The sequence below is a fragment of the Salvelinus alpinus genome, chromosome 9 (genome assembly GCF_045679555.1).
Source record: "Salvelinus alpinus chromosome 9, SLU_Salpinus.1, whole genome shotgun sequence".
Classification (NCBI taxonomy): domain Eukaryota; kingdom Metazoa; phylum Chordata; class Actinopteri; order Salmoniformes; family Salmonidae; genus Salvelinus; species Salvelinus alpinus.
The window spans coordinates 12452356-12469111 of record NC_092094.1 but is presented as its reverse complement, the minus strand read 5'-3'; the positions used below and the strand labels follow the sequence as shown (position 1 = coordinate 12469111).

The window sequence follows — 16756 nt, the reverse complement described above, 5'->3', positions numbered from 1 at the left end:
TCCACTGGTTAATGTTCATTAGTCACAGAAGAAAATGGAGGAAGGGAAGTGACTACCTGAACTTATCCAATAAGAAACACTCATTTTAGTTGTTCTTGTTTTGCTACATTGTACACCAGTGAATATGACTCTGATGTTCACCTGTGCTTCTCTCTCTCCATCCCTCTCTCTACATGCTCCCTCCTACCCCTAGGCCAACTACAGGAAATTAATGGATCACATTCAGCATCACCAGCTGGATAAACTAGCAAAAATGCTGGAGAAAGGCCTCGATCCCAACTACCACGACCCAGACACTGGTGGTACGCTACACACACACACACACACACACACACACACACACACACACACACACACACACACACACACACACACACACACACACACACACACACACACACACACACACACACACACACACACACACACACACACACACACACACACACACACTGACTATGATTCAATGTGATGTGTTTTGTTTTATACAGCATCTGCTGCTAAGGAGTAAATCATGTCAGATCAATTATGGATGTCTTAGTTCACTGAGGAGAGAAATCAGAGATCAGCTCTCCTCAGATGAAAGTTTACAGATACAGTACAATTTCTTGTGTTTTTGTGCACCTCATTCTGTTGGACGTATATAGGGCGGGTTTCACAGACAAAGCCTAGTCTGGGACTAAAACGATATTTTGATGGCCATTCTTCATTGAACATGCCGTGTCGTCCAGGACAAGGATTGAACTATGTCCAGGAAACGTACCCATAGTTGATGATACAATAAACACACGTTTCTGTTTTAAAAAAGCTCTATAACAGTAAACAGCATGTTGTGTGTTTGTATTGTAGAAACTCCACTGACCTTCGCAGCCCACCTGGACAATGTGGCGCAGGTCGTCGTGGTACTGAAAAACGGTGGAGCACATCTTGACTTCAGATCACAAGATGGGATGACCGCTCTCCACAAAGCAGTCAGGGCAAAGAATCAGGTCACACTGAAGGTTATCCAGCACCTCCATTATTTTTTACAGCTTATATAATAAGTTGGCCCCAATTCACTCTCCACTCCTTCCCCTCGGGCTTACCCTTTGATGTGTGCAGATCTGTAAGGTGGAAGCAATATAGTGGAAGCTCCACCAATACCGCTTTATCTGCACACTTCAGGTCTGCAAACATGGAAGTGTTAGGGCCAAGGGATGAGATAGAGAAAGTATTGGGATCGACTGATACTCTTCGGTGTTATGAACAATCTATCCCATAATACCCCACATTTAGGTGTGATAGTTGAAAACACCCTACATAGACAGACATAACATATTGTAAAGCAATATATAGGTTCATACATGTATATAACAAGTCATAAACCATTAAACCTACAGGCTTTAAGTAAAGTGTTTCTCCGGGTGAAGTTTCCCCTACATATGAAGGATCAGCTTCCCCTTCCTGAATCCTAACCTTATCCATCAGTGGGGGAAATGCTGAACTTACCTATGGTCAGCATCTACCGGCAACTTCCTTTCACACCTAAAGGGCTCACCCTTACCCTCGCTGTCTCTCCTCAGGCTCTACTGGAACTAGGCGCCTCCCCAGACTACAAGGACAGCCAAAGTCTGACCCCCCTGTACCACACAGTCCTGGTTGGAGGAGACTCAGGTTGCTGTGAGCTCCTGCTGAGGGCGCGCGCCACCGTCTCCTGCCACGACGAGAATGGCTGGCACGAGATACACCAGGTTTTGCTGTTGTGTCTAATAATTATAATACTATTGGCTTTTCCAAAGGCTCAGTGTTTTAAATGGTATTATAAACTGTGTGTCTCGAGCTCTGAATGCTGAATGGCTGACAGCCGTGGTATATCAGACCGTGTACCACAGGTATGACAAAACATTTATTTCTACTCCTCTAATTACGTTGGTAACCAGTTTATAATAGCAATAAGGCACCTCGGGGGTTTGTGGTATATGGCCAATATACCAAGGTGAAGGGCAGTATCCAGGCACTCCGCGATGCTTCGTGCATAAGAACAGTCCTTAGCCGTGGTATATTGGTCATATATCACACGTCCTCGTGCCTTATTGCTTAATTAAAGCTAAGAGCGTTAGTTCATCTGCCACCAATGTGGTCTTCTCAGTGGTTTAGAGGAGACCCATGTTGAAGGAGCCATCACACTTTAAAAAAACACATTTTAACCCAAGCCATCGCTATATGGACTCTCTTGAATAAGCTATCTTCTAGTTGATTATAGATGTTAGCCTTTTGATAGACCTTGGAGAAACAAGCTTGCCTAGATCATCGGGGGCATAAAAACAGTAAGATGCAGTATATTTTAAAGCTCAGCTCAGATGGTACTCTGACTGACATCTAGTGTGCAGATCAAGACACTGCATGGAATATGTGTATGACTCCTGAGTGGGTAGTCTATTCAGTAGTTCCCAAACTTTTTATAGTCCCGTACCGCGTCAAACATTCAACCTCCAGCTGCGTACCCCCTCTAGCACCAGGGTCAGCGCACTCTCAAATGTTGTTTTTTGCCATCATTGTAAGCCTGCCACACACACACTATACGATAAATTTTTTAAACATAGGAATGAGTGGGAGGTTTTGTCACAACCCGGCTCGTGGGAAGTCACAAAGAGCTCTTATAGGACCAGGGCACAAATAATAATAATAATAATACTCAATAATTGTGCTCTTTATTTAGACATCTTACATATAAAACCTTATTTTTTCATAAAACATGTGAATAACTCACCACAGGTTAATGAGAAGGGTGTGCTTGAAAGGATGCACATATCTCTGCAGTGTTGGGTTGTATTGGAGAGAGTCTCAGTCTTAAATAATTTCCCACACACCTGTATTTAGTTTCATGCTAATGAGAGCCGAGAATCCACTCTCACATAGGTACGTGGTTGCAAAGGGCATCAGTGTCCTAACAGCGCGATTTGTCAAGGCAAGAAACTCTGAGCGCAGCCCTATCCAGAAATCTGGCAGTGTCTTCTGATTAAATTACATTTTCACAGAACTGCTTGTTGCTATTTCGATGAGGCTCTCTTGTTCAGATATCGGTAAGTGAACTGGAGGCAGGGCATGAAAGGGATAATGAATCCAGTTGTTTGTGTCGTCCATTTCAGGAAAGTACCTGCGTAATTGCACACTCAGCTCACTCAGGTGCTTCGCTATATCACATTTGACATTGTCCGTAAGCTTGAGTTCATTGGCACTCAAGAAATCATACAATGATGGAAAGACCTGTGTGTTGTCCTTGTTAATGCAGACAGAAAAGAGCTCCAACTTCTTAATCATAGCCTCAATTTTGTCCTGCACATTGAATATAGTTGGTAGAGTCCCTGTAATCCTAGATTCACATCATTCAGGTGCGAAAAAACATCACCCAGATAGGCCAGTCGTGTGAGAAACTCGTCATCATGCAAGCGGTCAGACAAGTGAAAATTATGGTCAGTAAATAAAACTTTAAGCACGTATCTCAATTTAAAAAAGTGTCAATACTTTGCCACTTGATAACCAGCGCACTTCTGTATGTTGTAAAAGCGTTACATGGTCGCTGCCCATATCATTGCATAATGCAGAAAATACACGAGAGTTCAGAGACCTTGCTTTAACAAAATGAACCATTTTCACTGTAGTGTCCAAAACGTCTTTCAAGCTGTCAGGCATTCCCTTGGCAGCAAGAGCCTCTCGGTGGATGCTGCAGAGTACCCAAGTGGTGTCAGGAGCAACTGCTTGCACGCGCGTTACCCCTCCACTATGTCTCCCTGCCATGGCTTTTGCGCCATCAGTACAGATACCAACCGATCTTGACCACCAAAGTCCATTTGATGTCACAAAGCTGTCCAGTACTTAAAAAATATCCTCTCCTGTTGTCCTGGTTTTCAGTGGTTTGCAGAAAAGGATGTCTTCCTTAGTTGACCCCCCATTAACGTAACGGACATATACCAGGAGCTGTGCCCGCCACGTCTGTTGACTCATCCAGCTGTAACGCATATACTTCACTGGCTTGTATGCGAAGCAGTAATTGTTTCAAAACATCTCCTACCGTGTCACTGTGCGGCAGGTAGCCTAGTGGTTAGAGCATTGGACTAGTAACGGGAAGGTTGCAAGATTGAATCCCTGAGCTGACAAGGTGAAAATCTGTCGTTCTGTCCCTGAACAAGGCAGTTAACCCACTGTTTCTAGGCCGTCATTGAAAATAAGAATTTGTTCTTAACTGACTTGCCAAGTTAAATAAAGGTAAAATAAAAAACTGATGCATCGTGAAACAGTGTTGTTTGATGAAGGCATTGTCTGTATAGTTTTTTTGGCCTTTTCCCCCAGAATTGTCCCAGCCATATCCTCGGCAGAAAGTCCTCCACAATAGTATGGGGCTTGCCTGTCCTAGCCACTCGGTAGCTCACCATATAAGATGCTTCGAGCCCCTTCTTATTAATGGTATCTGTTGCTTTTATACATGTCTTACTACTCAAAAGTCGTCTTTATTCTCGCTCAAAAACTCCTGTAGCTTATTTTTCAAATTGTCATGTTTCGTTTCTAAATGTCTGCGCAATACTGAAGGTTTCCCGCGAGAGAGTAACGGTTAATGTGATTGGATGTTAATTATTTGACTAGGATACCTGTATTTGACATTGTGTTGTTATTTCACTGAACACTGGATGGTTTAATTTTATTTTTGGCAGGGAAACGAGGCTACTCAGGTGAGAAAAAAACCTCACCCAAATGTATAGCCCCATTGGAAAATATAAATGTACTGTTTGAAAACGTAAAGAAATTATTATAATAAAATGTTAATTTGAATCACATTTTGATTTGGCGTACCCCCGACGGCATTGTGCTTACCCCTGGGGGAACGCGTACCCCAGTTTGAGAATACCTGGTATTCTAAATGTTTGGTTGGTCATATTTTCTATGCTAGTCCCGGTTTGCCTTCTGTAATTACTGTATGGATTGTTTCATTTTCTTTTGTTTTCACCTGGTCTTTGTGATGTCTTCTGTGTTTGTGTGGCAGACCTGTCGGTATGGACATTATTTGACATGGACTCTGTGTTTGTGTGGCAGGCGTGTAGATATGGACATTATTTGACATGGTCTCTGTGTTTGTGTGGCAGGCGTGTAGATATGGACATTATTTGACATGGTCTCTGTGTTTGTCTGTCAGGCCTGTAGATATGGACATTATTTGACATGGTCTCTGTGTTTGTCTGTCAGGCCTGTAGATATGGACATTATTTGACATGGTCTCTGTGTTTGTGTGGCAGACCTGTAGATATGGACATTATTTGACATGGTCTCTGTGTTTGTGTGGCAGGCGTGTAGATATGGACATTATTTGACATGGTCTCTGTGTTTGTCTGTCAGGCCTGTAGATATGGACATTATTTGACATGGTCTCTGTGTTTGTCTGGCAGACCTGTAGATATGGACATTATTTGACATGGTCTCTGTGTTTGTCTGTCAGGCCTGTAGATATGGACATTATTTGACATGGTCTCTGTGTTTGTCTGTCAGGCCTGTAGATATGGACATTATTTGACATGGTCTCTGTGTTTGTCTGTCAGGCCTGTAGATATGGACATTATTTGACATGGTCTCTGTGTTTGTCTGTCAGGCCTGTAGATATGGACATTATTTGACATGGTCTCTGTGTTTGTCTGTCAGGCCTGTAGATATGGACATTATTTGACATGGACTCTGTGTTTGTGTGGCAGGCGTGTAGATATGGACATTATTTGACATGGTCTCTGTGTTTGTGTGGCAGGCGTGTAGGTATGGACATTATTTGACATGGTCTCTGTGTTTGTGTGGCAGGCGTGTAGGTATGGACATTATTTGACATGGTCTCTGTGTTTGTGTGGCAGGCGTGTAGATATGGACATTATTTGACATGGTCTCTGTGTTTGTGTGGCAGACCTGTCGGGATGGACATTATTTGACATGGTCTCTGTGTTTGTGTGGCAGACGTGTAGATATGGACATTATTTGACATGGTCTCTGTGTTTGTGTGGCAGACCTGTCGGGATGGACATTATTTGACATGGTCTCTGTGTTTGTGTGGCAGGCGTGTAGATATGGACATTATTTGACATGGTCTCTGTGTTTGTGTGGCAGACCTGTCGGGATGGACATTATTTGACATGGACTCTGTGTTTGTGTGGCAGACGTGTAGATATGGACATTATTTGACATGGTCTCTGTGTTTGTGTGGCAGGCGTGTAGATATGGACATCATTTGACATGGTCTCTGTGTTTCTCTGGCAGACCTGTCGGGATGGACATTATTTGACATGGTCTCTGTGTTTGTGTGGCAGGCGTGTAGATATGGACATCATTTGACATGGTCTCTGTGTTTGTGTGTCAGGCGTGTAGATATGGACATGTCCACCACCTGGAGCAGCTGTTGTTCTATGGAGCAGATATGGGTGTCATGAACGCCTCGGGAAACACGGCTCTACACATCTGTGCTCTATACAAAGAGGTAAGAGACCAGAGTTCAAATCATCAGAGACCAGAGCACAAACCACCAGGGCGGCACGTAGCCTAGTGGTTAAGAGCCTTGGGCCAGTAACCCGAAAGGTTGCTGGTTCAACTACCCAAGGTGAAAAATCTGTCGAAGTGCCCTTGAGCAAGGCACTTAACTCTAATGTGCTCCAGGGGCGCCGTACTGCTATGCCTGGCCCTGTAAAACAACACATTTCATTTCATTTATATTGTACCATCTACTGTACAGAGGGGCTTTATATTGCACCATCTACTGTACAGAGGGGCTTTATATTGCACCATCTACTGTACAGAGGGGCTTTATATTGCACCATCTACTGTACAGAGGGGCTTTATATTGTACCATCTACTGTACAGAGGGGCTTTATATTGCACCATCTACTGTACAGAGGGGCTTTATATTGCACCATCTACTGTACAGAGGGGCTTTATATTGTACCATCTACTGTACAGAGGGGCTTTATATTGTACCATCTACTGTACAGAGGGGCTTTATATTGCACCATCTACTGTACAGAGGGGCTTTATATTGCACCATCTACTGTACAGAGGGGCTTTATATTGTACCATCTACTGTACAGAGGGGCTTTATATTGCACCATCTACTGTACAGAGGGGCTTTATATTGCACCATCTACTGTACAGAGGGGCTTTATATTGTACCATCTACTGTACAGAGGGGCTTTATATTGCACCATCTACTGTACAGAGGGGCTTTATATTGCACCATCTACTGTACAGAGGGGCTTTATATTGTACCATCTACTGTACAGAGGGGCTTTATATTGCACCATCTACTGTACAGAGGGGCTTTATATTGCACCATCTACTGTACAGAGGGGCTTTATATTGTACCATCTACTGTACAGAGGGGCTTTATATTGTACCAGCTACTGTACAGAGGGGCTTTATATTGCACCATCTACTGTACAGAGGGGCTTTATATTGCACCATCTACTGTACAGAGGGGCTTTATATTGTACCATCTACTGTACAGAGGGGCTTTATATTGCACCATCTACTGTACAGAGGGGCTTTATATTGCACCATCTACTGTACAGAGGGGCTTTATATTGTACCATCTACTGTACAGAGGGGCTTTATATTGTACCATCTACTGTACAGAGGGGCTTTATATTGCACCATCTACTGTACAGAGGGGCTTTATATTGCACCATCTACTGTACAGAGGGGCTTTATATTGTACCATCTACTGTACAGATGGGCTTTATATTGCACCATCTACTGTACAGAGGGGCTTTATATTGCACCATCTACTGTACAGAGGGGCTTTATATTGTACCATCTACTGTACAGAGGGGCTTTATATTGTACCATCTACTGTACAGAGGGGCTTTATATTGCACCATCTACTGTACAGAGGGGCTTTATATTGCACCATCTACTGTACAGAGGGGCTTTATATTGTACCATCTACTGTACAGAGGGGCTTTATATTGCACCATCTACTGTACAGAGGGGCTTTATATTGCACCATCTACTGTACAGAGGGGCTTTATATTGTACCATCTACTGTACAGAGGGGCTTTATATTGCACCATCTACTGTACAGAGGGGCTTTATATTGCACCATCTACTGTACAGAGGGGCTTTATATTGTACCATCTACTGTACAGAGGGGCTTTATATTGCACCATCTACTGTACAGAGGGGCTTTATATTGCACCATCTACTGTACAGAGGGGCTTTATATTGTACCATCTACTGTACAGAGGGGCTTTATATTGTACCAGCTACTGTACAGAGGGGCTTTATATTGCACCATCTACTGTACAGAGGGGCTTTATATTGCAACATCTACTGTACAGAGGGGCTTTATATTGTACCAGCTACTGTACAGAGGGGCTTTATAATGTAGCTTCTACTGTACAGAGGGGCTTTATATTGCACCATTTACTGTACAGAGAGGCTTTATATTGTACCATCTACTGTACAGAGGGGCTTTATATTGTACAATCTACTGTAAAGAGGGGCTTTATATTGTACCATATACTGTACAGAGGGGCTTTATATTGTACCATCTACTGTACAGAGGGGCTTTATATTGTACAATCTACTGTACAGAGAGGCTTTATATTGTACCATCTACTGTACAGAGGGGCTTTATATTGTACAATCTACTGTAAAGAGGGGCTTTATATTGTACCATATACTGTACATTGCTTTTATTATACCACTAGTACATTGTATTGGTATACTAGTACATTGTATTGGTATACTAGTGCCTTGTCTTAATATACCAGTACATTGTATTGGTATTCTAGTACATTGTATTAGTATACTAGTGCCTTGTATTGGTATTGTAGTACATTGTACTGGTATACTAGTACATTAGGCCCATAGCAAACAGGGCTGGGGTCAATTCCGTTTGAATTTGGTCAATTCAGGAAGTAAACCGATTGACTGAATTGAAATGTAAATGACCCCAATCTTGATAATGTTATTAGCAAGGGGTCAATTAGGATTAATAATTATCCTGTTGATTCTTCACATGGGTAAAGATTGACTGGATACACTGATGAGAATTAATCTGAGATGGACACATTCTGAGGGAACTCTTCCTGGGGGAACACATCCCGGGGGAACACATCCCGGGACAATACATCCCGAGGGAATACATCCTGAGGGAATACATCCTGAGGGAATACATCCTGAGCGAATACATCCTGAGGGAATACATCCTGAGGGAATACATCCTGAGGGAATACATCCTGGGGGAGTACATCCCGGGGGAGTACATCCCGAGGGAATACATCCCGGGGGAACACATCCCGGAGGAATACATCCTCAGGGAATACATCCCGGGGGAGTACATCCCGGGGGAGTACATCCCGGGGGAGTACATCATGGGGGAACACAAGACAATATGGTCTTAACATCAATGGCTATAATTCTAGTTTAAAACCACAGTGATCAATATTTAGACGGCTCTATGTAGTTTAAATGTTAATCTTTCCACTGTCATATGAATCCCAGAGCCAACAAGGCACTTAACCCTAATTGATCTTGGGTCGCTGTTAATAACGGCTGACCCTGGCTGTGACCCCACTATCAGAGGGTGTGTCAAGGGGAGTGGGGATATAGAATAAACACATGTCCATTTCACACATGGGTGTAATACACACTACATGTTTGAAACAGGACAAATACAAGCACTCACCAAATAATAATAATAATTATACAAACACACATTTTTAAGATGGTGGTTTGAACATGGGATGTGTGTGTGAGATATCTCTCCTGTTGTCTGTAGGGGTCACTGCTCCCATTAGCTATGGCATAGATCATTAAGCCTTTCTACACGCTGTGCTCGCTCTGCTGCCATTATTCACAGAGAGCGAGAGAGATAGATAGAGAGAGAGATAGAGGGATGATGAGAGAGAGAAAAAGAGAGAGAGACAGAGAGAGTGTGTGAGAGAGAGAGTGAGAGCGAGAGGGAGAGGGAGATGATGAGAGAGAGAAAAAGAGAGAGATAGATAGATAGTTAGAGAAAGAGGGATGATGAGAGAGAGAGAAAAAGAGAGAGAGACAGAGAGAGTGTGTGAGAGAGAGAGGAGGAGAGAGAGATGATGAGAGCGAGAGAAAAAGAGAGCGAGAGAAGGAGAGAGTGTGTGTGTGAGAGAGAGAGAGAGAGAGATAGCGAGAGGAGAGAGAGAGCGAGAGGAGGAGAGAGAGAGAAAAAGAGAGAGAGAGACAGAGAGAGAGAGAAGGAGAGAGTGTGTGAGAGAGAGAGTGAGAGCGAGAGGGAGAGGGAGATGATGAGAGAGAGAAAAAGAGAGAGATAGATAGATAGTTAGAGAAAGAGGGATGATGAGAGCGAGAGAAAAAGAGAGAGAGAGAAGGAGAGAGTGTGTGTGTGTGAGAGAGAGAGCGAGAGGAGGAGAGAGAGATGATGAGAGAGAGAGAAAAAGAGAGAGAGAGAGACAGAGGGATACTGATAACTTCCTCTCTCTGGGTTTGCTGTTGTGTAATCTCTTCCCTCGACTGCTCTGCTCCTACAGGCTGGGTTTATTTCCCTGGCTTTCTGATTAGATGCCCTTTTGCATGACAGCTTTAGTGTGATCTAATGACTATAATGACAGCCACTAGGAGGGATGAACTTCACTGATTTAACCTTTTTGAATATCAGTCTGATTTGTGTGGGTTGGGGCTTGTACACGTAATATTATTATTGTAGATATCTGCCATATTTTATTTATCTGATGACTAGTGGCAGTAGAATTTAATAAGAGCAAGTAGGAGGAGGATGAGCTCGAACATTGGTGTGTGTGTGTGTGTGTGTGTGTGTGTGTGTGTGTGTGTGTGTGTGTGTGTGTGTGTGTGTGTGTGTGTGTGTGTGTGTGTGTGTGTGTGTGTGCGTGTGCGCGTGCGCGTGCGTGCGGGCGGGCGTGCGTGCGTATATGCAGGCACTGTGTGTATGTATGTGTGTATGAGCAAGCACTGTTTGTGCATGGGCGCGTGCGTGCGTGTGTGCCTGACTGTATGTGTGTGTGTGGGCCCGCGCGCCTGTATGTGTGTGTTCACATGCACGTGAATGTGTGTGTGTTTGTAGTGGTGTTTCCGTGGGTGGGCTGCTGAATCCAGCTAACAGCAGGCTGAGGCAGGCTGCAGTGCCACAGACAGTTACCAGAGGCTGATTCTCTCTTGATTTTCTCACAGAGCTTCACACTACATGTTTTCACTGCACTGAGATTCTTTCTGGAGAGCTGAGGGAGAGGCCTTGCTTTACCTGGAACATAGACAAGGCATCATCAGACTTTACCTGGAACATAGACAAGGCATCATCAGACTTTACCTGGAACATAGACAAGGCATCATCAGACACACAGGACAGGGTGAGCTCTAGCTCCAGCAATGATACGTTCGGGAATGTTCTGGAATCACTTAAGTTCTAGAATGTTCTGGATTATTTGAAGGAATGTTCAGTTCTGGAATGTTCTGGAATCAGAGCTAGAATAGTTGATGGAATGTTCAGGTCTGGAATGTTCTAGAATCACTTAAGTTATAGAATGTTCTGGAATCAGTTTTAGATTAGTTGATGGAATGTTCAGTTCTGGAATGTTCTAGAATCGGTGCTAGATCAGTTGATGGAATGTTCAGGTCTGGAATGTTCTAGAATCACTTAAGTTATAGAATGTTCTGGATTAGTTGATGGAATGTTCAGTTCTGAAATGTTCTAGAATCAGAGCTAGAATAGTTGTTGGAATGTTCAGGTCTGGAATGTTCTAGAATCACTTAAGTTATAGAATGTTCTGGAATCAGTTTTAGATTAGTTGATGGAATGTTCAGTTCTGGAATGTTCTAGAATCAGTGCTAGATCAGTTGATGGAATGGAATGCTTGATCAAGATTTTTTTCTGGTTTTCCCTCTCGTTAAAGGGGTTCAGAGAATTACAGAGTAATAAACAGTAGCAGGCAGCAGAGAGAAAGAGAAAGAGAGAGAGAGAGAGAGAGAGAGAGAGAGAGAGAGAGAGAGAGAGAGAGAGAGAGAGAGAGAGAGAGAGAGAGAGAGAGAGAGAGAGAGAGAGAGAGAGAGAGAGAGAGAGAGAGAGAGATTGTTTATTTCACTTTTGTATATTATCTACCTCACTTGCTTTGGCAACGTTAACATATGTTTCCCATGCCAATAAAGCCCCTTGAATTGAATTGAATTGAATTGACAGAGAGGGAGACAGAGAGAGCAATGGAGTTTAAATAAATGAGGTCCTGGTCTTACTCTGTTCCCCCTTCTCTTTTCTTTTGGTCCTCCCTAAGGAACACTGTGCCAGAGTACTGCTTGTTCGTGGTGCCAACAAGGAAGTGAAGAACTACAGAAGCCAGACACCATTCCAGGTATGGACTGACTCACACCTCTAACATTTACTGCTCACAGTACAGGCTTGCTGTAAAACATAGATCACTACTTTCCATTCTTCATACTAGCATGCCACTTGCAATGCATACCCAATCCATTGCTTCGTTATTCAAAGTGGTATGGTATATAACGGTCATTCATTAAGCTTCTCAGATGAATTACATCAGTAGAGAGCTACATGTGTAGGATTTTAATTTGAGCCAGTTTTCCACAGCAGGAAAATAACCCTGCAACAACAGGAAATGTGAATTATTATGTGGATTATAATTAATGGACATTTTTTTGTAGGGGTTGGTACATTTTTCTTTAGGGGCAAATCAAGTCTGACATTTGAAAGTGGAAATGACCAACTTTACAAGCCTTTTTAAACCTTGAACACACTACAGGTTTGCATTTCTCAGCAACATAAGAGATCCTACATCTGTAGTGTAGTATGTGATACCTTTAGATGCTTATAGTGGTGAAGCTTCATAACATTGCAACCCTTCCTTTTGTTTCTTTGCAGTAGTATTTTGGCAAGCAGATCAGTCTCCATCTGTCTGTTTTCAGTCAAGTTTTGTTCACGTGTGGTTTTAAAAGGGAAAAGCAAGATGGAACAAACAGAATGAGTGTATTTTTAGGTTGTTAAACAAAGCTGTTTAAGAGTCAATGGTTCCTTATTTGGCAGGCGTTTATGTAAGACATCCCTCTCTCTGAACAAACAGTCAATGGTTCTGGGAGAAATGTTCATGTTTTAATTTTTGTTTATATCCATGTGTCAGCATTCCACAGTGTTCTGACCTCCAACTACCAATTAGTCATAATGTAGGTGTGATGCATTTAGGAGGTTGAAGTCAAAAAAGGGGTATGGATACTGAATAGCTTCCTAGCTGTAGTTGACTATATTTTCTCCTTTTCCTATTCATCATCCCTACCCTGCTTACCATCATCTATTAAATGCAGATAATTCCATGTCCCACAAATAATTAAATAATTAAACGATTAAATAATTAAATAATTGACCCATTTTTTATTGGCAGCAGGCCTACACAGCTGCTATTTAAATAAAATGGCAAAATAACAACTACTGCACGAGGTTCATTATTATCAAGCACATAAATCATTTTTATTCTGTGACAGAGTCTCCCTTTGTGACGTGTTTATGGTTCAAAGTTGAACATCTTCCACCAAATCTCCTCTTTACCTCCTCATGCTCTCTTAGAGTCTGAACTCTAAACTCTTCTGCTTTAGTCTGAACTCCTCAGTTACTGTAAACTCCTCTGCTTTAGTCTGAACTCCTCAGTTACTGTAAACTCCTCTGCTTTAGTCTGAACTCCTCAGTTACTGTAAACTCCTCTGCTTTAGTCTGAACTCCTCAGTTACTCTAAACTCCTCTGCTTTAGTCTGAACTCCTCAGTTACTGTAAACTCCTCTGCTTTAGTCTGAACTCCTCAGTTACTGTAAACTCCTCTGCTTTAGTCTGAACTCCTCAGTTACTCTAAACTCCTCTGCTTTAGTCTGAACTCCTCAGTTACTGTAAACTCTTCTGCTTTAGTCTGAACTCCTCAGTTACTGTAAACTCCTCTGCTTTAGTCTGAACTCCTCAGTTACTCTAAACTCCTCTGCTTTAGTCTGAACTCCTCAGTTACTGTAAACTCCTCTGCTTTAGTCTGAACTCCTCAGTTACTCTAAACTCCTTCTGCTTTAGTCTGAACTCCTCAGTTACTCTAAACTCCTCTGCTTTAGTCTGAACTCCTCAGTTAGTCTAAACTCCTCTGCTTTAGTCTGAACTCCTCAGTTACTCTAAACTCCTCTGCTTTGGTCTGGACTCCTCAGTTACTCTAAACTCCTTCTGCTTTAGTCTGAACTCCTCAGTTACTCTAAACTCCTCTGCTTTAGTCTGAACTCCTCAGTTACTCTAAACTCCTTCGCTTTAATCTGAACTCCTCAGTTACTCTAAACTCCTCTGCTTTAGTCTGAACTCCTCAGTTACTCTAAACTCCTCTGCTTTAGTCTGAACTCCTCAGTTACTCTAAACTCCTCTGCTTTAGTCTGAACTCCTCAGTTACTCTAAACTCCTCTGCTTTAGTCTGAACTCCTCAGTTACTCTAAACTCCTCTGCTTTAGTCTGGACTCCTCAGTTACTCTAAACTCCTTCGCTTTAATCTGAACTCCTCAGTTAGTCTAAACTCCTCTGCTTTAGTCTGAACTCCTCAGTTACTCTAAACTCCTCTGCCTTAGTCTGAACTCCTCAGTTACTCTAAACTCCTTCGCTTTAATCTGAACTCCTCAGTTAGTCTAAACTCCTTTGCTTTAGTCTGATCCCCAGCTGAGCCAACTGTCTTCTCTTGCATCATGTAGGAGTCAGTGGAGTGATGCTGTTTATATAATGTACACTTCCGCTGAGTGCTGATGCATCCTCTAATTCTCTCTATTATTCATCCATCCCTTCACACTTAAAATACTTCAAATAAAATGATGTTTCCTGCCTCAATGACTCTTTAATTACAGCTCATTTGAAGGGGCCATAAACCACATTCACCTCGTCCAATCAAATTCTGATTAAGTTTGCCCAGTTAGGCAGCCATCTGCTGACTGATGGTGGCAAATTAAGTGCTGAGACTCAGCCTGTCCCCTAAATGGCACCCTATTCCCTATGTAGTGCACTATGGGCCCTGGTCACAAGTAGTGCACTATAGAGGGAATAGAGTGCCATTTGGGATATACACACTGATTCAGAGGAAATTGGAGCACTTCACTTCTTGCTCCTCTTTCCTGACCCGCTTCCATCCCAACATCACATCCTGTCTCACTTCTAGTACACCCAGACATCATACTTCACCTTACACTCTCTCTCTCTCTCTCTCTCTCTCTCTCTCTCTCTCTCTCTCTCTCTCTCTCTCTCTCTCTCTCTCTCTCTCTCTCTCTCTCTCTCTCTCTCTCTCTCTCTCTTTCAATTCAATTTCAATTCAAGGGGCTTTATTGGCATGGGAAACATTTGTGACTCACGACCTGGATTCGGTCTTATGTAGCAAAATTTGAAATTGTGTTTTTTACATTGGATAAAAGTAGAGACTCAGAGCTGCAAAATGATATTGTATACACTGCATTTTTGAGGAACAATGGGAAATTAATTCTGCTTTGAAAGTTGATAAACTTGTAAACTCACTTTTGAGAAAAAGGCCTTTGAATGTTTTGGTATCTAGTGAAGAGCTTTTCTTTGTCTACACCCATTCAGCATCGTTCACACCCTCTTAAGCCTTAGCCCCACCCATCTCGTTTCGCTCTCGGAGCATTTAGAGGGCACACTTGACACTCTGGCCAATGATTTGTTTACCTTTGGATAACATGAAAACAGCCTAACCAGCTCTGCTGGCAACAATTTCATTACGCTTTTTTGCCAACGTTTACTGACACCAGCCATATTCAACGGGTGTTGTACACTTTAGCTTAAATGACGTAGCTAGCTAGCTAGGTAAACAATGAACCTAGCTAGGTTAACAACGTGTAAGATCACACACGTCACGTAACGTTAGCTAATGAGCCAGCCAGCTACTGTTAGCTTGTTAACTTCTCTAGGGTAGGTGAGACGCTAAATACACCATTCGTTATATTAAACATTCTTGTAAATACATGTATATTACATCATTTAAAAGATGAACGTCTTATTAATCCAGCCGCTGTGTCAGATTTCAAAAAGGCTTTACTGCAAAAGCAAACATGCGATTTTCTGAGGACGGCGCCCCGCACACACAACTATTACTAGCATTTTCCAACCAAGCATTAGCGTCACGAAAGTCAGAAATAACAATAAAATAAATCGCTTACCATTGAAGATCTTCCTCTGGTGGCAATGCCAAGTGTCCTAACTACACAGTGAATGTTTGTTTTGTTTGATAAAGTCAATTTGTATAGCCTAACACGAAACATTTGTAAACCGCTTGCGTCGTGATTTCCGTCTCATTCAACTTTGGACGAAGCGTTAGTGGTAATTACACACACTAAACAAACGTTTATCCAGTCATGGTTGGTTTCATTGCAATCCTCTGGTTGTTACTAACACAACCATACTTGATGGTTCTTTTCCCGGGACGTATTGACCGAAACAAACCGATTTGAAGACACCAATCAATGACCTCATTTCCTACCAATGGTAGGACCGGTCTATCATTGATTGACTGTATTTTGGCCCAATGACCACTGATCATCTTGAAATCTAGCTTGGAAGATAGCCAATGAGCTGAGGTAAACGGCAATATGTAATGGTTATACGTTCGAAGACCAGCCTTTGTCGTAAACTCTGGCGTAAAAGAGGTTCATTCGCCATTGCAAATCCTACTTGACGGAGCCACGAGTGTTACGCATAGCAGTACATATTCAATAGCATTTTCAACAA

The 16756-nt window shown here is 42.5% G+C and overlaps 1 protein-coding gene across 1 annotated transcript in view; it reads left to right on the top strand.

Moving 5' to 3' along the window:
* Nucleotides 1–16756, top strand: part of LOC139584323 (SH3 and multiple ankyrin repeat domains protein 2-like) — a 190660-nt gene that overhangs the window by 48682 nt on the left and 125222 nt on the right. Inside the window, exons 6-10 of the mRNA XM_071416020.1 lie at nt 194–302; nt 850–1001; nt 1563–1730; nt 6368–6484; nt 12282–12359. Of these exons, the coding sequence (XP_071272121.1) occupies nt 194–302; nt 850–1001; nt 1563–1730; nt 6368–6484; nt 12282–12359 (624 nt within the window). The remainder of the gene's footprint in view (nt 1–193; nt 303–849; nt 1002–1562; nt 1731–6367; nt 6485–12281; nt 12360–16756) is intronic.